This window comes from Delphinapterus leucas, chromosome X (genome assembly GCF_059928025.1).
Source record: "Delphinapterus leucas isolate spDelLeu-1000000601 "Yukka" chromosome X, BTC_Dleu_Yukka2, whole genome shotgun sequence".
In the NCBI taxonomy this organism is placed as follows: Eukaryota; Metazoa; Chordata; class Mammalia; order Artiodactyla; family Monodontidae; genus Delphinapterus; species Delphinapterus leucas.
The window spans coordinates 49,803,556-49,827,988 of NC_143150.1; the positions used below are offsets into that span (position 1 = coordinate 49,803,556).

The following is a 24,433-nucleotide window of genomic DNA, read 5'->3' on the forward strand; positions in this document are numbered from 1 at the left end:
AAATAAACAAGAAAAAAAAGTATAAATAAGTTTATATAATTAAAACATTAAATATCCCAAATTAAATTTTGATTTTCAGATCTGTTAATCCTGTCTTTATATTGCTTGTCCTTCTTTTTTCCACTCCCATTGCTTTGAGTATTGACTCTATGGTGATGACTCAGAGATCTTTACCTCAATCCCAGACTTCTCTTCACATTTTAGATTGCCCATTCTACAGCACTGCCTTGGTTGTTTCACCAGCGTCGAATACTTAAGCCTGAATTTACAAAGCCAAATTTCTCTTCTCCTATGTCTCTGTTCTCCTAAATCAACTCCTCTTCCATATTCTGATAATAATACTACTATCCCTTGCATCCTTCAGACTTGAAATACTGGCATAATTTCTTGATACGCAACCTCTTTCACCTTTGCATTTATTCTGTTCATTCATTTAACAAATAGTTATTGAGTTCCCACTAAGTACCAGGCATGTTCTAGGTGATAGAGATATAACTGGCAACAAACTAAGCCCCTACCCTCATGTAGCTTACCATCTACTAAAAGGGAGACAGAGGATAAATAAATAACTATATAATAAAATGTCAATGCTTTGGTACTATGAAGAGAAATAAACCTTGGCAAATGGAATAAGGAGAGCCAGGATGTTATTTTTTAATGTGTAGTCAGAGAAAGATTATTTGATAAGGTGATATTTGAGCAGAGCTTTGAAGGAAATAAGGACTTTCCTAATAGAGGGAATAAAAGCAAATAGGGTGCTGAGGTGGTAGCTAGTGTGCTTGGAATGTTCCAGGATCTGTGAGGAGACCTGTGTGGTCACAGCTGAACAAGCAGGCTTGGAAGCAAGAATGGCAGGAGATGAAGTCCCATGTGTGACAAAAGACTTGAAGACTGATCACAGAGAACTTGATTTGACTTATTGTCATGACCCTACTCTACTACTACTCTACTTCTAGAATGACTCCCTTTCATTGTCTACCATTCTAATTTAGCCCTAGTTACCTTTCCTTTAATATGGCAGAAGCCTCCCAACTAGGGTCTCTGAGGCATCATTCTTTTCTTTTATTCATTTTATAAAATGCCAGATTACCACAGTCTTCTGTCCAAAAATTTTCTCTGGACTATTTAACACATTTCAAGTCCTGATTCTGATCAAGCCTCAACCTACCTTTCTAGCCTCAGGCCTTAGACCACATGTTCCAATAAAAATCAGACATATTCTCTTTCCTGGAGTCTTCCCTGCATTTCTCTGCTTGACCTCATTTTTCATTCTTTCTTCCCAGAAGGTAACTCCAACTCCATCTCTCCCAACCCATCAAGGCTCAACTTGACTGTCAGTTCCTCCATTAATGTTTTCTTCCTGTAAGTCCTCCATCCAAATGCATTATTTTCTCTTTGAATGCCCGTGTTTGTGCATCTCTTACTACTTGACATTATGATTCATACCAAGTGTCTTTACCCACCTTTCTGGATTATAAATTCTCTGAAGACTGTTATATGATCTCACTCATCTTTCTGTCTCCCATAATGCTTAGCAGAATGGATTACATATAGTCAACACTAAATATTTTCTAATTAAAATTTAATTAAATTTACTGACTTGTGTGGTTAAGAGAATCAGCAGAATCATATGGTCCAAGAACTTTACAAACGTAAATTAACATACAGCAGGATGCCTGTGAAGCAATAATTAAAATCTATACTCAACATATTTAAACCATGACTATAGATCAATTCCACAGGTTTTAAATCACATTTCATATCTACCTAAGGTAAAGCTTATCAACAAAGAAGACACCTAAATTTCTAAGAGACTATCAGTAAGAAATAACAGATCACTGAAGAAAATACATTTAAAAAATAGCTCAAATATTTGGAACCAATCACATCCACAATATATATGGAAACTCATTTTAAACAAATTCTGCTTTAATTTCCACAGAGGAAATGAGAAAAAATCAATATGGCATTGTAATGATAATTGGCAGCAAGCTACTATTCAATTGAGGCATGTAATCAACCAGTACAATGAGCTATTTTCTCTAAAGACGATAATCAGTGGGGTGGCAGGAGAAGGAGAAATGGACATCAGCTCTCTAAACATAAAATACTGTATTTAATCTATCACAGACAGAAATCAGCAGATATCCTAACAGCAGAAAATACCCTACAGCAACCTTAAAATAACAGAAATTCTGAACAAATTTATATATACAGCCCTCAGTATCTGCTTTGGCATCTGGAAAGATGAAATAATCTATGATTTCCTTAAATTTAACACTCACAAATTCTTTAAAGATTCTAAATTTTACCTGTTTCTTTTTATACCTAGTGCTATTAAAGTTATTAGGATTATTTGCTTCTTGGTCTAGGGAAGTGTTTGATACAAGACCATGATTTCTATTTGTTCACTTGAAATCAGTCACCCACACATCCCAGACTGTTTCAATTTGGGCAGCTGATGGTACTTTGGTTTCATTCAGTGAAAATTATTATCGGTCTGAAAAAAATAAAAGGATACAATCATGAAACCTAAGTGTGAGGAGGCTGGGCCTATTTATTACAAAGTAGGAAGTGAAAAGTCTTAACTGAGAATATGTTAGGGCAATGCGCAGAGGAGGACTGGTAAGAGTCCTCAGAGCTTTTAAAGTAGAGAGAATGGGAGTACAAAAGGAGCCTTTAGCTAGGGGAATAAAATAATTATGATATAGTAGGATGACACTCAAGAGGTGAAGAGGAAGGGGTACAGCTAGACATACCTTTTTTTTCCTTTGTCTTGCCATTTCTCTGTCTTTAAGCATCAAATACTTTGTAGCCTCTAGCCAAATGCTTACTGTCTGTCTGTCTCTCTATATATACATATATATGTGTATATATATATATATATATATATATAGTCTATATATAAATATACATATATTTAGGTTTTACCCAATACAAAAGTGGCCATGAAATGATTAAGTGGTTTATAAACAAAATGTTGGCTACTGTATGTAGGCAGGAATTTTGATACTGCAACACCAGGGTAAGTATAAATCGGTGGTTCTCAAGGTGTGTGTCCCAAACCAGGGGCATCAACAGCATTTGGAAATTTGTTAGAAATACAAAATTCTTGGGTCCCACCCCAGGCCTACTGACTCAGCAACTCTGTGGGTGGAGCCCAGAAATGTGTTTTAATTACTCCTCCAGGTGATTCTGATGTTCACTCAAGTTTGAGAACCCCTGGCACAGAACAATGGTTTGCTGAGAAGTGGAGGAAGCCTTTCTCAAGCAGGACTCCAGGCTCAAAATTCAAGATTGCTCTAAATACCCTCCCAACCATACTGTACATTCCCACTGCCACAGAACAGAGATGAGGAATCCAGTCAAAGCAAGTACATTTGGTATATTTTACAGTCTGCCAATTCCAGCTCTGAGTTATGCAGTACTAACTGGAATATCTAGAAGTATAAAAATACAGTTGATCACTCCGTTTAAAATCTGACTCAGATTGCAGAAAAAGATAAAGACATCAATTTTCTGTAGTATCTCAGCTTTGAAATAAGAAATTGCAATTTATCATGGACCCCAAAGTTATAAGAGACACAGAAGCAACAGAGGATAATGAAGAACCAAGCAGCAGAAAAAATGGGCGAGGAAGATGATCTCTTATAATTTCCATAACCACTCTGAACACAAGGTTTTTTCCCTTTCTTTATATTGGGATATGATTTACATACAGTAAAGTTCATCATTTTGAGAAAATATAGTCGTGCAACCCCTAACACAAACAAGATTTGGAACATTTCCACCACACCAAAATATTCCCTCATTCCCCTTTTGTAGTCAATCCCTTTTCCTTACTCCCAGTTGCCTGGCAACCACTTACCTGGTTTGTGTCCCTATAGTTTTGCTTTTTCCAGAATGTCATTAGAAATGGAATCATACTGTATACAGCTTTCAGTGTCTGGTTCCTTTCATTTAACATAAATATTATGATATTCAACTATGTTATTGCATGTATCAGTAGTCCATTCCTTTTTATCGTATGGATATAACACAATTTGTTTATCCATTCATCAATTGATGAATATCTGGGTTGTTTCCAGGTTTTGATGATTATGAATAGAGCTGCTATAAACATTCACATGTTCGTATTTGTGTAAGCATATATTTTCATTTCTCTTGGGAAAATAACTAGGGGTAGAATTACTGGGTCTTATGATAAGTGCATGTTTCAATTTTTAAAAACTGCTTTCCAAAGTGGCTATACCATTTGGGACTCCTTCAGCAAAGTGTAACAGCTCTAATTGCTCCAGATCCTTCAAACACTTCATATTGTCAATTTTTTTGACTTTAGCCATTCCCAAAAGTGTTTTCACATAAAGAAACTGAGAAGCAAAGTAGCTAAATAACTTGCAAAACATCATTCAACAAGTATCAGTTCTAGGACTCACACCCCCACACTTAGGTCTGACTCCAAAGCCCATGTTTATTTCAATCATACCATTAGAAATTACTAACAGGACCAGTACATGGTTTCCTGTAACATCTGGCTCATGGCTCCAGCAATAACTCATTGAAGAAGAATTAGTGGTTGTTCCAGTACTATATTGGGCTTAAACCTACATATCTATGTCTAGACACAGAATTACATGTTTTGTAATATTTAACAGCTTACTTCATTCATTTAGGTGTGATAGGTAATTTTCAACCCACATTTTTCTTGTCTTTCAAAGTCCTAAGCTTCATAAGAAATCTACCAAATACTGTCAAAGAAAGATATCTGGAGACTCCAACTAAAACTTCCAATCAAATTTAGGTACGGCAGCTTATTGGAAAGAACAGAGCCAGATGTAGCTTATACATTTTTTTTTTTTAAAGATGGGCTATAGCCCATAATCTCATTTCTTGGTATTAACATATTGGTGATTCCATAATCTCATTTCTTGGTATTAACATATTGGTGATTTTATGTTATCAAGTTACCTACGTTAAAGAGTTGTCTTCACATGCTACAAATACATGGTGATATTTGTAACCATGACTTGACAGGGGACCAGGTGGAACAAATGAATCACCCAAACAAAAACAATAGAAAGATCAGTGAGGGCAGTTAACATACGAGTGAGCAAGAGTCCAAGATTAGATCTGAACACTGAAAACGAAGCCAGGAAAATTTTCTAGGGAAGAAGAGGACTGACCCAAAATGAGACAGTATTTTCTGACCTTAGGTATAAAAGGTGTGGCTATATCTATAAGGCAGTCCAACATCCCTATATTGCTCAAGAAGTTAAAAATTGGGCTTTCCTGGTGGCGCAGTGGTTGAGAGTCCGCCTGCCGATGCAGGGGATACAGGTTCGTGCGCCGGTCCGGGAAGATCCCACATGCCGCAGAGCGGCTAGGCTCGTGAGCCATGGCCGCTGAGCCTGCGCGTCCGGAGCCTGTTGCTCCGCAACGGGAGAGGCGAAAGCAGTGAGAGGCCCGCGTAGCACAAAAAGAAAGAAAGAAAGAAAGAAAATTAGAGATCTTTTTCCACGTTTACTCAAAGGTCAGAAAAATAAGCCTCCATTCATCAATGGACTATCTCTGTGAGATCGCAGAGTGACATGGTTAAGTGCATAAGCTTTAGAAGAAGATAGATCTAGGTTCCAATCCCATCTCTGTCATATTCTAGCTGCGTTATTTTTGATCGGTTACTTAAAACCTCTAAGCTTTAAAATAGGGAGGAGAATAGTACCTGTAGCCCAGAAGGCCTTTGTGACTATTAAATGAAACCGTGCACAGTGAACTTGTATTAAGATATTTCTGAAAATATTAAAAATCAAAACCTTGAATGCTCTTTAAATCTTCTTGTCCAAAATACAGTATGATTTTAGGCGTAAATTAAAGACTCCTTTTCAAAAATATTAACACTTAATAACATTTCATCCATTCATTTATTGATAAGTATCTTAATTGTATGAAATATGCAGAAGAATCTAAATAGACACTAAACTTCTACTGATTGATTTTTTGGAAAAGATTTAATAATTTAAATATTTGGCACTCATATCACATCATGTGCTTTCTTTAACTTATTGCTATTATTCAACTTTGTGTATATTCATTACTATATTAATGCTGGCCAATTCACATTGAAATAGACATAGAAATTACAATGGTGGGGGAAGGGGGATATGCAGAGAGAGAGAAGTCTATTTATAGTTCATGCATAATTCTGACAGAAAGATATCTAAATATATCAAGGTTTTAAAACAGAAATCTACCCCAGGCTTTCAGAACTTCTGAGGTCATTATTTTTAAAGGGCCCACTTACACTGATTGGCATGATCAAAGGAAAGAAAATCTTATATTTAATGAAAGTATCAGAGAGAAAGTATCATTGAAAGTATCAGAGAGAAAGTATCATTGAACTCTAAGTCCACGAGAAAGCAAGATTCTCCCCTCTCTAGCTCTCCAGGGCAAAACAAAGTAAGGAAAACTCTATAAATGTGCCTATTTTACGAGGAAATGATGTTCTGCTCCCTCACACATAAATGTAAAGGAAAATCCTTCACAGATTCCAAAAACTTCAACCTTTTATCCGTAAGTTGGATATTCAGACTCTGATTTAATTACAGTTCATGTAAATATAACTTAAAATCAGATTAGTGGACAGATGAGTTCAGTATACTATACGCAATACAGATATAACAGGAAGTAGTGACTACATGCACATTTATAATTAGACTGTCCAGATTCACGTCTTTCTTTCAAAAGGCTTAAAGATAAAATTAGGAAGTTCTATCATGAGTCCCATAAGCAGTAAAGGCAATTGGTCTCATGTGCCGAAGTCCAATATTAGTCATGTCATCACTTTATCACTGTTTGTACAGTGCTAAAGGCTAGTATAGAGGGTTACGTGTTTTGTACAAAGAATTTTATTTCTCTCTAATGGTGTTCTATTCCCATGTGTAATCTCATACTACAACCCAAATTACTGGAACATCAAATAAAATGAAGGATAGTCCAGAGTTTCTTGGGGGAATTGATAAAATTGGTAAAATTATAAGACACGAAACAACTAATTCAAAGGGTTGAGGAGACTTTAAAGATGATTGCAAATGGTGTTTACATATTTTAATACCAGAGAAACATCTCATTTTAATACTAATGTTGCCAATGTAATGTTTTCAGTGAAATTAAAACCAAACCTTAGTTATAGGTCCTTATGGAAAGAAAAAGGGTGCTGGGTGATTAAAACTAACGCACAACCCAATGCAAACAGTATCATACCTTCAGTCCACATATCAACATCTCCAAACAGTAGCCAAGAAAAACCTAGTATTTTCAGCCTTTTTAAAGGATAATTTGTTCAGCCAAATCAACTTCATAGATAATTCCACTATCAATAACATACATCCGTGAAAAAGATAAATGTTAACAACAAAAACAACATGGATTTGTATATGCTATGACTGCCTTGGTCTTAACCAGATAAAAAAATATATATCCACTCAGGTTTGTCTACATGAAAGTAAATACAATACCCTTGGGCATTTCAATGTCCTTCGAAACTATTCATCATGGTAGATTAGTACATGAACTATTTCTGACCAATTTAGAATATCTATTATTTGTAACACTGCCATTTCCAGACATTTGTACAAATCCCTTTGAAGCATGATATTCACTGACCGCTTATTTCACCTGATTCATAAAAAGGTTGAATATGTCAATTTTCCAGCTCTCAGTGGTTTTGACTTCAGTATTGAAACAGGTTACAATTTCCTTAGAAAACACCAAAGAAGACACTCCATCTCTCCCTATATCCTCTGCTTTTTGCTTAAGAGGGTTTTACCTGGCTGCATTTATTCTCCCCATCAGGTCTCATTGGAAAAATCCTGCTCTGTTTCATGCTACTCACACATTTTTTTAAGAGTTGCTCACAACAAATTGTAAATGCCTGAGTTACATATAAAAATCTCCTGAGGGCAATAGTTTAAGTAAAATTCTCCCTCAAAGGATAAAAGTTTCTTATTTATTAAAATCAATTTCTTAAGCTCTCAAAATTATCAATACTTTGGAGATAGTCATAATGGCTTAAGTCCAAATCTGTTAAAATGCCCAAAAGGCTATCGAACAAAGAATATTTTCCTCCCCACCCTTCTTTAAAAAGTATTCTTAGAAAAATATAAGAGACAGTCTTAGCCTAATGTAATGATGAAAACAAAATGTACCAAAAATGTGAATGAAATTAAAAATAGTCTTTAATCTATAGTAAATAGAGGGGAAGCAGGGAGAAAGAGCATTCCAAACATTCAAGCAAAAGCCAGTCATGTTTTAAATTTTCTTCGTACGTTTGAAATTGTGAATATAATTATGTTAGCATACTTAAGTCATCTTCTTAGTGATATAACCAGTCAAACTTATAATAAAATGTTAACTTCCACAGGAAAAATGTATTTTCCTAAGCTAAGTAATAAAGTTAAAATTCTATCACACACTCCACAGGACGTCCAATTTCTTTTAGTAGTGGAATTTTGTTAAAATGAACTTACTCCAGGAAATCACATTCCTAATTTATACACCCTGGAAATGAAAGAGAGCCGACACCAAGTTTATCTATTGTGAATAAGGTTAGAAGTTCTTTGAATGCAAGGAGGAAAACAGAGAGGTATTAGCAGGTACCGCCACACATTTCATTTTTTCCTACACCAATCTGCATGTTATACTAACTGGCTCTGGTGGGCAGCAGAGAAGGTCAGTGAATGCTCTTTCATGGTAACAGGGGTAAGGAGAGTTGAAAGATAATTGCTATTTGATGACTGAACAACAGAAATGCAACAGTCCTTCTCACCTACCAGGTGCAGTTCCAAAAACATATAATTAAAGACTCATTATAGAGTGTGATAGCTATGTAGACAAAGATCAAAGAAATTTAATGTTCCTGAATATTTTTAGCACAGGATAACTGCAACCAAACCACAAAGAACCATTTCTTTGGGTCCTCATGGTGGATATCAAAAAATCTCAGCAAGTTCAAACGTTTTATTGTCTCAGAATGTGATCTGTAATGGTAAATTTCTGGTCTTTTCTAGTTTATCTTTATATAATATTTTAAAACCCCCTTCCCCTAAAACTGATAAAGATACTATGGAAATTATGTGTGTACCTGTATGTACATACATGCACTCTTAAATATAGTTAAACATCTTAATACATCCAACTTTAATAAATTTTTTCAAAACATAATCATTGAACAATGAACAGTCAAAATCTTTAATAACCCCACATTAAACACCATGAGAATTGTTAAGGCTTATCTAACACAAATTAAACCAAAAAACTCACTATTTTTCTCTTCCACAGTGATATAAATCATCTAAAACAATGACAACAAAACAATAATAATAAACTGTATATGACATACAGATAAAATCTTTATAGGATTACAATGCAGTATAAAGTCCCTAAGAAAGAAATATTAGCTTTCTACTATATTCAAGCTGCCTTGCACTCACTTTCAGAAAAATCTAGAAACATAGCTACTCCTAAAGTTACAGATTTGATAAGTCTTTCAAAACATACGAATGCTTTTTAAAGAAAGCGTAATGCTTTAACTGCTTAAGTAACTTTGACCTCCTTCAAAAATGCAAGGACCGGGCTTCCCTGGTGGCTCAGTGGTTGAGAGTCCACCTGCCGATGCAGGGGACACGGGTTCGTGCCCCGGTCCGGGAAGATCCCACATGCCGCGGAGCGGCTGCGCCCGTGAGCCATGGCCGCTAAGCCTGCGCGTCCGGAGCCTGTGCTCCACAACGGGAGAGGCCACAACAGTGAGAGGCCCGCGTACCGCAAAAAAAAAAAAAAAAATGCAAGGACTTTCTTTTCAATTGGAACAGTTAAAAACCGAAACAGACACAACTTAAATTAACAACAAGGTTTTATCTTCATTTATAAACAAACCTCTATGAAAGAACATGGACTCACAAGAGTAGCTTTACTGGTTGTGAAATTAAACTGTTACTCCATATTGGCTCCTTCATTTTACAGATGAAGAAAATAAAAGAATTTTATTGACTTGTTTTAGATCACAGAGCTTGTTAATGGCAAAACCATGATTGGAATCAATCATTCCTCAGTCCTTACATACCTCCCATTCAACTATATTATCAACAATTAACAAATATATCACCAATTAGTGGTTACAAGTTTTTTGGTTATTTTCCTTTCATGAAGGAATATTGGATAAAAGTTAAAATATATTCAAATATCATCAATGTGTATATTTAGATGTGAAAGCAATACCAGTGAGGAATTTTTTAAAATTATTTATTACGGATTCTATCAAGAAGGGAAACTTTAGACAATAAACACATCGGGGATATTCAAAAATATATTTTCTTTCTTCTTCCCATATACCAATAAATAAAAGTTAACTTGCTCAGCACAGATGCAGAGCCCTGCCATATTGCAATTCATTATTATAGATTGTAGACATACCAGTGAAGCACAGATCTGTAAACATCCACTTCAAAAAATGTAGCAATTGTTAGTTGATATTTAGCCTGACACAATAATCAAGTATTAGGGAGCACCTGGAAAAAATGGAGCCATTCAACTTTAATCTGGGAATAATAGTTCTTGGTTAGCCTTACTTGCTTCCTTACCCAGCACTAATGAAGTGGTCAGCCATCGGATTGCTTCCGATGGAGTTCAGAACGCAACACCCCAAAATATGGCGCCCTGGCATAATGAATATCTTAAGCTGAAGGAGTCTGAGAAAAGGGCAGAACCAAGAAGGTCACTCTGACCTCACTGCTCCCCAACCCAGCCCCTTCTTCCATGAAAGCAGGAGCTAAATCTCCCATGTAAAAGTCACCCATCCTGCCTGTATGTACCACGTGAAGGAAACGCATTCTTATCATCCGAGGCAGGGAATTGAGGGCGCAGAAGGCTGCATAAAGAAACTTTGTTAAACTAACCCTTATCGTCCTAGTTACTTCTTCACCATTTACTACCCCTAGCCCAAATCCCTTTGTCTTGTCAATTTCTCACAAATTTGTTGTTCCTTTGTCTAAAAGGTATAAAAGCTTCTGGCTTTGTTCAGTTCTCTGGGTCTTCATCCTCTTGTGAAGGCTCCTATGTATATGTAAAAATTCAGTAAAATTTGTATGCCTTTCTCCTGTTAATCTTTGTCAGTTTAATTTTCAGTCACAGCCAGGGACCCTAAGAGGGTCGAGTAAAACTTTTTCCTCCCCTACACTTCCTGCTAACCTCCTTAACTTCTCTATCCCTCTGTGCTTTGCCTTGCTCACTTTGGCTATAACAAACAAACCCAGTGAACAGTGAACTCTTTGCTGGACAATCAGTTCCTCTGTCAATTCCTGTCTGCAAAGGGAATGAGGCCTGAACTAGAGTATTGACAATAGAAACGTAAAAACTACGCAAGAGATATTGCAAATAAGAAAATGGGCAAGTGTGATGAACAAGGAGTCTCAAAGATGACACCAAATCATACACACAGGGCTCAAAGCCAAATCCTTGAATAGATGGACGAGTGCTCTAAGTCCAGAATCATGCTTACCTAAGCTCCACAGTATGTGTTCAGCATGGTGCTTGTATCTCCACAGTATTATTTGATAATTCATATTTATCTAGCATCCCTCCTATCAATATGTTTCAGAAATTTCCAGCCACATATTTGAAAAATCCATATGCATGTATAATTTGTTCTTGCCCCTCGAAATTAACTCCTCTATAGCTGTCTCTTCTTAACTTTTATTACTCCAATTTTCCAAGATCATTTGAAAGAGTTGAGAAATGCATGAAGGTGAATGCTTGCATCAAACTACTGTCATCAGCAAACACATGATTCCAACATGTAAAATAAATTCTGTCATTTATAAACAATACTAAATAATAGCAGAAACCAAAATTAATGAAAAGCTCACATGATAACACAGCACAGTATATCCTGCATTCTATTCCTGGGAGAAAGTAATGATGAGGAAATAAACTGACAGAAGTTTTCTTCAAGATACAAAACATGTCATAAGGTCAGAGAATATCCCTAGGGCAATGTCCCATACCACTTAACAATTAAAATATTTTGCCATTTTAATTGATGCTTATAATGTTGACCTCAACAACATTACAAAATTCTTAAACATTTTCTATATCAAAGAAAAATGCTTAATATAGTTTTAGTGCTGGATTCATTTCAGGGTATTCTTATTCTTTGACAAATGTTAATTCACATATGGAAATTTATGATAACTCAATTTTTTAAAATCCATTTAACACTCCAGTTTAGCACTTAGTCTTTAATACTTTTTGATGAATGAATGTTGAATGCACCAATTTAAGAAACGACATCCAGGTAACTCTCTTGGAAGCTGGTATCAAGGGTGGTATGGTACCATAGCCTTGCCCTAAAAAAACCTATAGCAATCCTCAGTACTCAGGCAGCACCCTCCAAAATAGAATTAGACCAAATCTGCGTATTTTCAGTAATGCTGGGTGCTGCAGAACAGACCTAACAAATAGGAGTGGGTTGATTCTGAGCGTATGAAGGTTTGAGATTCACATTCATATGGCAGACTACTAAGCTAGCTAGCTCACTTGAAGCTGATTTACTTTTTCAAAGTACACTACAATGTTATACTGCCTTCTATGTTCTCCCTTCATGGATTCCATCTCAACAGAAGATTTTCAGGTTTAAACTGCCCGATGTGAGAGGCCATACACCTGCAGCTTTACTGACCAGGTGGGAAATCTCCCCAAATTAGCTGCCCATTATCTAACACCGATCAAACAGCTGGGGTTATAGAGCAAACACTGTTATCTAGTGCACATGGATCTTCTTTCAATCGACTACACAGAATACCTGTGCTCCAGGTGCTAGCTGGCATCTTTTTTTTTTTTTTTTTTTTTTTTGTGGTACGCGGGCCTCTCACTATTGTGGCCTCTCCCTTTGCGGAGCACAGGCCCTGGACGCACAGGCTCAGCGGCCATGGCTCACGGGCCCAGCCACTCCGCGGCATGTGGGATCTTCCCGGACCGGGGCACGAACCCGCGTCCCCTGCATCGGCAGGCAGACTCCAAACCACTGCGCCACCAGGGAAGCCCTAGCTGGCATCTTAATTGTGAATTGTCAGCTATCCAGCTCCTATCAAAAGTCCAGCAGAGATGATAGATATTCCAGAGGGAGAGCCTCAGGGACACTACTCAAGTACACCTTGGTAGCAGCTTGGATTATGGGGAAGCTGTATACCAGTACTATTACTCTGGGTCTTTGTAGAAATATCATGACTTTGGGGTTTGTTTTTTTTTTTTAACTCAAGGCCCCATGGAGGAAATGGACATTCACAGAAATCCTCTGTACTTTATGGAAAACTATCAAAGACTCACTCTACTGCGGTGTTCAATACCCCTTGTTTAAAGAAAAACAAAATAAAATTCTCTGAGTTTAAAATCAGAAAGAATGTCCTTCCCTGAAAAATAAATGCACTGTCATTCATCAGATAACAGCTATGTCTGTCAATACTCTGCCTTTTTTTCCCCTTGGCTATGGGAAAAATTGGAACTATTTTATACTCAAATCACTACCTGACATTGTCCTAGATTTTGAAAACTACCACGTTCCCACCTTACTTGGAGCTTGTATTTTTACCCTCATCTTAATGGTATTGGGATATCTGCATCCCTTATTGAAAACTGCAATTGCTTTAGTAATAGTCCCATAATAATAAGTATATAAAACTCTAGTATGTGTCCAAGACCTTTAGTTAAATTAATTCATATAAACCAAAACAAAAATATCTCAAACAACGCATACTTATAAGCTTTTTCTTCCCAAGGCTAGTTTTGAATATACAGAAAATACAATAAAATGCATATAAGATATTTTTAAATGGAAAGAAGTTCACCTTCTATTTAGAAATCCATTTAACTATTGTGCTTAGACTCTGCTGCTAGATTTTATATACCTTTATAATTACATGTCCAGTTACAAGTTTCTAATTATTTTAGAAAATTATTATATATACATATTTGTTTTCAAATTTAAAACACATCATTTAAATGAGAAAATGCATTGCCTTGGTGGAGCTTCCTATATCATATAATAATAAAATAAATACCAACATAGGAGCCATCATTTATTCTACTTTAATGTCTCTAACATTTTCTCCAACTGAAACAATACTGCAGAAACCCAAGTCAGTATTTGCTGTTCCTATGTTTTTCTTTTTGAAAATAATATAGGACACATAGATCTAGTTTGGTTCTATTATGAGATATAATATTGGATCTGCATTAAGTTAAAATTCTGTTTTGAAGCTAATATTACATAATTAAAATTCAATGTCACTGAATATTTATGGGACAAACTTAGCTAAATGAGCCAACATGGTTGCTGTTAATACAAATTGTTGACCAAGATTTTAAAAGAAAGCATACAATTTGACATAACTACTCTGAATTTACTATTTTCTAGTCTATGTAAAAATGTACTAGGGTCTTCTGAAACGATTTATGCAGTTGAAAGTTAAAGTAAACAAATTTAAAATACAACCCTGCTTTCGCAATACTGCACATAATGCTGCCTTATGAGATGTGCTCACAATTTTAAGTCCTCTTCCCATTTCTGCACCATAAAAAATTGTCCTCATTATTCTGCTTTTCATAAGTAGTCCAATGCAAAATGTTCTTAGAGTATTGATCTGCATCTAACGTTATATTAACTTTCTAAGTACTGTCAGCTGCTTTGCCAAGCTTTTAATGCATTTAATATAGGCTGTTCAAATAGTTATTAACACCCATAATTCAGAAAGTACTTTCTACTCCTAATTTGTATTACTGTCAAGAGTCAGCTATTTTCATTACGATGATTATGTTAAAATGCATATTAATGTGCTAGAAAAATATGTTTAAATCTAAAGGGAAGTTCGAAAATATCAAGTAAAAACAAATATGCCAGAGGTAATGCAAATAACCACATCTACAGAAACTCTAAAAGATATTTTATCTGTTTTCACCTGCTTGAAAAGATTGGCTGAGGAAGCTATCGTCACAGAAAGGGAATATACACACTATGCCATGAGTTTGGCAGATAACTAAGATTCAAAGCAAAACAGAAAAAAACAGTTTCCTAGTGGGGTAACATACCCTTCAAGCTATAAGGCAATTTCAGCAACAACTCTGAAAGAATTCTACACAATCACAACTCTCATACTATTCTTCAAACCAGTATTTCTTGTTTTTGTCATGTGTTGAGAAAGCTTACTGACAATGATTTATTGCTACACATTTCTTTGGATCTTCATAAAATGTATTGCCAAGTACCTATGCATCCTGTAATGGGTTGGCTGGGAATAAAATCGTCCAAACTCATTGGTCATTTCTCAGCAGGCACTGCTTCCTTTCATGAACTTTAGTAGAGGAATATGAACAAAAATCTGTAAATAACATAGTTCTCATTCTGAAACACACAGACCATGGTATGTGCAAAGTCTAATATGATTTGTGGTGGCAGATTGGGATTTATTTTATAGTCAAAACTCATGGATTTTTAGGGTGTTAAATAGAGTTGTAAACATTCAGTTTCATTAACTCACCATGCAACCATAAAAAGACCATCGTGGAAAGCATGCTACGTTGTCTGTAGCTGATGAATATGGTTCAAATCAAACCAACAGGTTTCACTCTTGTATGGAGGAAGTTTGCTTCATTCTTTTTCTCCGATTACATCTTAAAATGCATGGCCACAAAATAGAGCCAGATTAATGCAAATTCATTCTCATGGCTGGAGAAGCATAGGTTTTTACTGATGGTGGGTCAACATCTACATCAAATCACACATTATTGTATATAAATTACACCGTAACTGCCATCATGAAACAAATAAGAGGGCAAGAGGTTCCCTTCCCTAGAGGAGTCTAAAATAGAAATGAGAAAAGCAGACATACATGCATGAAATTATTACACAGCATAAGCAGGTGCAGGTGAATGTGTACAGTACAAAATAAATGTTGAAGGAATGTATAGTAATGGAGTGATTTGGGATATGGCCAGTTAATGATGGCTTATAAAAGGAATTTTTAAATATTTGCCATTAGCAGAAAAATAATATAAAGAAATTACTTTCTTAGAGCCTTTATCATCTAAGTGATTAAATACTGTATGAATTTGAAAATCATGACTCTGTTTAATATTCTGAAATGACTGTGCTTTGAAAATGTTTAGTAAAGCTATCAGTGCGTGTATGAGTGTCTATATATTTATTATTTTACTAGGGGCTGAACAAAAAGAAATCAGTTAAAACTGGTACAGAAGCAAACCAGCCATGAAGAGGGCAAATGCCCAGATTCCAATGAATATCAGCTTTGGAAAATAGTTATGTAACAGAGACACAGAAACTGCTTCCTTCAATATTTTAAAGGAAACTAAATACCTTTAAAAAAAATAAAATAAAACTAAATACCTGTCCAGAGTTGGTTAAATATATTTACAAATGCAAGAAAATAACAGAATGCTAGGAAATCTTTTAGTCTTAATAGAGGAACATTTTTCTCTTCAAAATAATTTCTTAATAATCTAGTTCCTATAGCAAAAGTAAGAGGATTGGAACTAAGCAAAAGAGAACACAGAACATAGAAGTTTAGAGCTGGAAGGCTCCAATCTCATTTACATATGGAAAAACTGAGGCCCAAAGAGTGCACTGATTGGACTAAGGTCATAGAGAGTGAGAAATCAAGGCCTGGAAATCAGATATCATGACTGGCATTCTAGTGGTACTCTATCATATAACGTGCTCTCTCTCATATTAGTATCCAGAAAAATTTTCTTTATAAAGAGAACAAGGCTAACAAAATTTAATTTCATTAATGATAGTTCTACATAAGGAAGAATAATATTAAATGATTACTGTTCAATTTCAAGGATTCTTTTACTGTTATATAACAAATAAGACATGATGCATTCAAGGTGATTTTTCCCTCTACACGCTGTTTTTTCTTTGTTTTCTGTATAATTTACTTATTATTATACAAATTATTCTCTTCCTTGGGTTTATTCTTACATTGATTTCCTCCTTTTCTTTTTTTTTTTTTTTTGCGGTACGCAGGCCTCTCACTGTTGTGGCCTCTCCAGTCGCGGAGCGCAGGCTCAGCGGCCATGGCTCTCGGGCCCAGCCACTCTGCGGCATGTGGGATCTTCCCAGACTGGGGCACGACCCGTGTCCCCTGCATCGGCAGGCGGACTCTCAACCACTGCGCCACCAGGGAAGCCCCTCCTCCTTTTCTTAGGGCAACACTCTCCAGAGACACTTTCTGAGATGGACAAATTCTGGACATCACCTTGCCTCCCTTTCCCTTCCCAAGGACACGACTGACTCGATTAGGGACGGTCACCTGACCAGAGGTGTGGCCAGCACGTAGGTGGGCCTGTAGGCTGAGGTGGTCTGGCATGAAAAGCTTTGCCAGAGCAGAAACAAATGGGGACCAGCATCTCCCCATTAAGAATTCTAAATGAGGAATACAGCAAAGGCCAGGCAGTTAATATCAAGAAAAGAAGCAGACTCATATAGAATCCATGTTCACAATGAACAAATCAGGGACAGGCACCATGAATTTCTGCTGCTGAGTTGAAGACTCACGACAAAAATAATCAGGCTCTAGGACTACCTTGGGATGTCAAGTGACCTTCCATATCGGCCTCCACAAAGCACAGCTATACGGCTGTCTCTAGAATTCCTGTGAAATTTCTAGCTCCTTCACTGCAACATGTTCCATGGTCTCCCTGCTTCTACCCAGTTATCCTTTAAAAACCTAGGTCAGGTCAGGCCATTACTCTCCTCAAAACCCTCTTACAGCTTCCCAGCTCACTCAGAGTAAAAGCCAAAGTCCTACCAATGGCTCACAATTCTCTGCCTCCAGCCACACTGGCCTCTTTGACATTCCTGGAAGAGACATTCGCTGCTGCTGCTGCTGCTGCTGCTTCCTGTTTCTAACAATGTTCTTCCTCCAGTGGACAACACAGCTCACTCTCACACTTCCTTTAGATCTCTGCTCACATGTCACTAAAGTCAGGGAGGCCTTCACTGACCATGTGATATGAAATAGCAGCATTCCCTCCCCAGGACAGATCACAACCTGACATTGTATGTATGTATGTATGTATGTATGTATGTATGTATGTATGTATGTATGTGTGTGTGTGTATTTTTTTTTTTTAATTGTCTGACTTCTCTTACTAGAATGTAAGCTCCATATGCAGGCCCCATATGGACAAGGGGAATTTGTTATTCCTTTCTGGGATATCCATCTTCTATATAAAAACAAACTACATAATATTAAGTGCTATTCATTGAACTGCTCCAACCTAAGGTATTACCAAAAAAAAGAAAAATAGTAATTCTCAATAGTAAAAGTAAAAAGCTTTCTTGATTTATCATATAATGGTAAATAGGAATAATATCATATGGATGGCATTTGAATTACTAGAGGTATCATCCATAATATATAGAGCAAAGGAGTCCCAAATTTCTCTACAAAGAGCCATGAGGTCATAAGAAGACTTTTCAATGCAATGATATATATTCTTAAGATAGTACACTTCAAAAAATAAATGCATTGGTTTATAGAAGATGTAGACTTTCAGATGATTTTTTAATCAGTGAAAATGCAGGCTCAAAGGATGTTATAGTGTCATTAAACATTAATGAGTTATATGGCTAAGTTCTCTACAACTATAATAAAAATAAGTTTTGTTTCTTAAACTGGTAATGAATACAGAGGTGTTTTTATATTCTCCTCTATACTTGTTGCTGAAGTATTTCATAGTGTTTTTTAAAAAATTCAAGTCAGGCAAATTTTAATGAAAGGAATAAAGTCAAAATATTTAGTATGTGACAAGAATGAAAGGAGGATATTTTAAAAGACTTTCCTTATTGTGAGGTAGTACAAAGAAGTGGATAAGGACCCAGGATTGGAACCTTAGCTCTGACACTTACTAGCCATGTAACATTAAAAGAGAGCAAATTACTTAACCTTTCTGAGCCTCAAGTTCCTCATCTATAAAATGAGAACAATATTAATACTAATCATAATGATTCCCCAGTTGTATGTATTTCAAGTTCTTAGAACATTTCCTGGGGGATAAAAAATGGTATATATGTTAAGTGTTCCTTGCTATTAGTTTTTAATGTTTTAAAGATGTCTGTAGGGCATCTGGGAAGACATTTGGAGATTGGGTCTGAACTTCAAGAGAAAGGTCTGAGCTGGAAATATAAGTCGAGGCACAGGGACCTCGATTATAAATCACAGGGACACACACATACACATTCTCTCTCTCTCTTAGAACAGTGCCTAGCAGATAATAAGTACTATATAAATGTTAAAATATTAACTATTATTATTTTTGATAAGCATTTCATAAGTCAATTAAATTTAAGCTTATTAAAATGAAAGTTAACTCCTATTGCATATAGTAGTTGCTCACTAACGGTTTAATGACTAAAGAATTCTCAGTGGTTACCTTTTTTCATTCATTATAAGTGAATGGAAATTGTAAAAATACAATTTATAATTTACTCAAAATATAAATCTAAATTTAGTAGGTAAAATAAAACAAGTACTAACAATTGTGATGACAGTATTAGCTTTGACTTGAAAACATTTTCAAATTTATTTATTCCGTTCATTTAGAATCAACTTCAATATAAATGCATACATTTCTTATGCCTATGAGTCATAGAAAAACAACCCCCAGTGGCTTATAATTATCAGTTATCATGTTCCTCAGAGTTAAATGTCCCTGCTGAAAATAGTCAATGGTATTTCCCCAGGATTTCTGTCTTATCCTCAAAGATTTGGCTCACATACAGGGCAGAACCGGAGAGGAAGGGGAGCACTGACCAAGTTTATTCACCATCTAAACAAAATTGAAAAAGAAGTCTGCATACCAAGTGGATGGTTTAAAATGAATTTGAAAAATCTGCTACCCCTAACATGCACTAAATATGCACGTACGGCAATCTAGCAATTGTTTCTGCCTCAAAATGTTTGATTTTCATTCACATTATAGCTAGACCTACTTAGTATTCTTCCATCGCAGTCCCTTACCTGCAGCAGAAACCCAGTAAAGCACAAGAAGAATGGGGGGGAGGGCTGCTAGGGTAATTAACAAAGCTAAAAAGTACCCCAAGGCACAAAGATAGAGGACAGTCCCCCTCAAAGGATGGGGCAGGAAGTGGGGGTGGTCCCTGGCCTTAAATTCGGGTATACATATAGCATCAGTTCCCAGGCAACAAAGACAGCCAAAAAAAGCTTTTTTGGCTCTAGGAATATTCCTAGAGTGAGGGGAAAGGTGACTACCCAGCCAACCGCCAATTGAATCAACTTGACAATTAGGAAAGTGACCTATGAAGTCATAAATATCAGATTTTAATCTCAGGCTTCCAGCATTTGTATAAGTGATACCACAAAAGAATATTACGTGTCTTAGACTATTTCTTTCCGCACTGACATCTTGAGGAAGAAATATGCCCCTCATCTGTCTCTCCTTCAGTATGATTTTCCCAGGGCAGGCAACCTTTTCGACAAAGAGTAGTTCAGAATTTCTTATGTTTATGAAGACTAGAATTTGGAAAGATGTCTGATAATTTAAATAACAAACACGTTCATAGTATGTTAACCATTTGTGGTTTTCAAAAGAGTGTCATTTATGACTTCCTTGCTTTTGAAGGGAAGAAAAGTTAAATTTATGCCTCAGGAAGCTTAAGCAAGAACTGTTGATAAGTTTTCCTAAGAACTGGCAAAAAGACGCCACATTCTAACAGTATGGATTGTTGGCTTTTAAGAGATTTTCTGTTTTTGCACCTTCTTTTTGTGATTGAGACAAGTAATGCTTTTCTCTTCTACCTATATGAATGTATATATTTTTTCTTTCCACTAATGTAACAGAGATAGTAACTTGAAAGATACCATCTTCAGTGTATGTACAACTGAGTGCTTAGTGTGTTCAATTATTTAAAAGCCTCACATAAGTCATATAACCTATACTAAAATGTATTATTACAAATAGATGTATGTTATTGATATCATATAGAGAAGAGAAAAAATTATTCTGGATAATTACAATATTAATATTCAAAAACAAAACTATAGGCTTTTCAAATGAATTTAGAAAAATATCACACAGGAGGTAAAGATTTGCAAAATTGCTTTAATAAAATGTTTAAATAAATTTTGGTTAAACTTGCAAAGTTTAATAAAATTCCTATTATTACTTTTTGTTTGTCTACCCTACAAGAATAAAACCTTCTTATACATAAAACAGAGCATTTAGTACTATAAATAATACATCAGAGCATGAAACTTACATAAAGTCTGGTATCTGTACTATGCAACTGCAAGAGATTGTAATTTAATCCAAATATCTCCATATTGTATTTGAAACAATCATTAATCATATTTTAAGAAAAAAGTCAAAGCTGACCCTCCCATTTAAACATAGTATAATCTTATCTTTTAAAAAAACATAAACCTACAGTGTAAGAGCAAATCACTAAATGAACATTTGAACTGAGTGCCTGAATTCATAAACTGCTATCTTTAGCACATCTGAATTAATCAACTACTATATTTAGCAAGAGATACTAATATGACTATAATATGCTAAATCCAAACATAGAAAATAAGTCTAATGTAAAAACAAGAATATTTTTTTGTCTCTTAACTGGCTCCTTGACTGCATGTACTTTCTCCTAATATGTAGGTATTTCAGAAGAAGCTCCCATGCAACTAATAATTTTCAATTTTCTATACCTTTTCTCCCCCAAAATCATCTGTCCAAGAGTGTTTTCATTTGCTTGCTGGTAAACTCTACAAAAAGGCCAGTCAATTTATCCATCGCCATCTCCCTCTGAGCTTCAAATATAGTTAGAAAAATAGAAAAGTTCAAAGCAGTTGGAAAAGCAGTGAAGTTCCAAAAGGATGCCAGTTCCAATCTTTTGTTTAAAGAAATCTACTTCCTAAAAGTCAAACAGTCAAACTCAGTCACAACTGGAGGCAGCGTCTTCAGAAAATGAAAAAAGTTTTCACTGCTTCAATCAGCAGATTTAAAATGCTCCCCATCCACAGTGGGGTAGATGTGGCCCTTGACGGTCAGATACTCAATGGCTTGATTGACGGTCCCGATGCTCAGGTTGCTAAGCTTGGTCTGGAGCTCACGAACGCTCTTGCCTTCCTATCGAGGACACTCCTGAATCAAACGCAGCACCTCCTTCCGGATGAAGTCGGGGTGGTACTCGCTGTGCATCTGGGCCTCATCCATTTCTGAGGGAACAACAGGGACACTTTGCCCAGAGGCCACTTTATCCAGCATCATGTGCGCGTTAACCGTTTCTAGAATATGTGTGGTGAACTCGTTCATGTCCTCCAGGACACGGATTTTCAACACCTCAAGGCTCTTCACCTCCGCAGAACATTTGAGGATACCTAACACTTTGGCGTATACTCTCACTGGAAGGAGAGTTATCCCCTGCTTTGCTCTATCTCTGCCGACCCACTGGCGGACGTTGATAGGCTTGGTGGTCATATCATCAATCTTGTAAAGAACGTAATTTGTAGCCGTCTCTGCCTGCCTGATTATCCCCATGATAGCGACTAGGGAAACCTCGATTCCCCTAATCGTGAAGACATTATCAATCACAATGGAGGTGAGCAGCTGGTTTACACAGCAAGGTATAATATCCTGGATTCGGGACCTGTATCGTATGGACTTAAAAGCAAGAGCTACCCTGCCCTGAGACGGTGGGTCATTGCTTCCGATGGCTCCACCTGCAGCAGAGATGCCGCCATAGCTCCCAAACCCATTCTTACTCATTTTAAGGGCAGCTCCGGCAGACGAGGAGGTGGGGTTTGGCTCCCGTCAGCAAGTTCCGCGAGTTCCACAGGCAGGCTACAACGGCTACGATGGCTACAACGGAATGCTGGGATTGTGACGACACAAGCAGCCCCATGCAACTGTGGAGCCAATCACCTGCCAGGATGCAGCTGTCTCTAACCAATCAAGACCTGCCATCTTCTCACTTCGCCCTACAATTCTTTGGAGCTGTTGGGTAGCGGCTCCCCTACATCTTAAAGGACCCGCATGTAATTTCGGACCTTTCCCGATATCTTTATAAAAATGCATTTTTACCAGGTTCCCCCCACCCCTGCTTCATTCCTAAATGTAACGACTTCTGTAGTCACTTCTAAAAGACTCATTTATTCAACTCACTCAACCACTCAACAGCAATTTTCAGAGCAATAAGTTCAGTATACTTTGTGTGTGGAGGCGGCAGAGGCAGCAGCGGGGGAGGGGGGTATGGGGGACGACACACCGCGTTTACTGTCCACCAGTAAACTTTTGCAAATCATTAAAACCAGAAGCATTCTGGAAAAAATGGCAAGACAGCCACCTCTGAATAATTATCGTATTCAAATGCAAGTCATATCTTACCATTACCTTTTTAAATTTTTTATTGTAGAATTACACTTTTCCAGTTATTCTGTCAAATGCATCATCGGTAAAAATAAATAGTATATTTCAATTTATACATAAATTCAAATGAAACAACTGAGCTCTAAATTATTTTCAAGGCTCTGTGGATAGGTCAGGGAAGTACAAATCCCATCATATATTAGGAAAAACAAGAATAAAATCAAAATATGGTTTCTATATACTCTTATCCAGTAATTTCTGAACTTAATATTTTAGTAATTGTGTAAGCAGATCCCAGAATATTTTCATATTACACTGAAAATCTATTTTTCCCTATAAAAACATTTTATTTGGGGTGTAATTAACTGAAAGGCTTTTTATAGTTAATAAAAGAACATCAGTTATTGGAATCCACCATTGGCAAGAACTTCTTCCTTAAAAATCCTTTGTACCTAGGTAATAGCCTAAATGTGTAGATTTTTGAGGAGTTTATTAATATTTTCTTATTTATTTTATTGGTTAAAATTAACTAATTTTGCTATCCCAAATTACAGAAATGTGTGAATGACATATCTAAAACTTGTAGAATACAAAACTATATTTACTTCTCAAGTTAAAAAGGAAAAATATCATAGAGCCAATGTACTTAATTTATTTTATAAATAAATATATAATAATTGTTATCCGAGTACAGATTTTCATATAAATGTGGATGTTTAACTTCTGGACCCATATTTTACATAATCAAAGAGGACCTAACCATCTGACTAATATTTGTATTCTTAAAATTGCTTGTTATTAGAGATCAGATTAGCTATATATTTTTAAATGTTTACAAACTCATAATTAGACATTGTTTTATTAACTAACATCAGACTTCTGGTCAGGAAAACGTGAGGTTAAAATGACGTAAGTGATTATATTCCCAACAATTATATACAGTACAAATTGTACGAATCATACCAAAACAGTAAAAAAGCAC

At 36.1% G+C, this 24,433-nt stretch overlaps 2 protein-coding genes across 4 annotated transcripts in view; both read right to left on the reverse strand.

Moving 5' to 3' along the window:
* Positions 1-24,433, reverse strand: part of DIAPH2 (diaphanous related formin 2) — an 887,827-nt gene that overhangs the window by 658,468 nt on the left and 204,926 nt on the right. The window lies entirely within an intron of this gene.
* On the reverse strand, positions 7-24,422 carry RPA4 (replication protein A4). The gene is given in 1 exon segment (XM_089904294.1): positions 7-24,422. A coding segment is annotated over 1 exon segment (780 nt). The 5' UTR covers positions 22,852-24,422; the 3' UTR covers positions 7-22,071.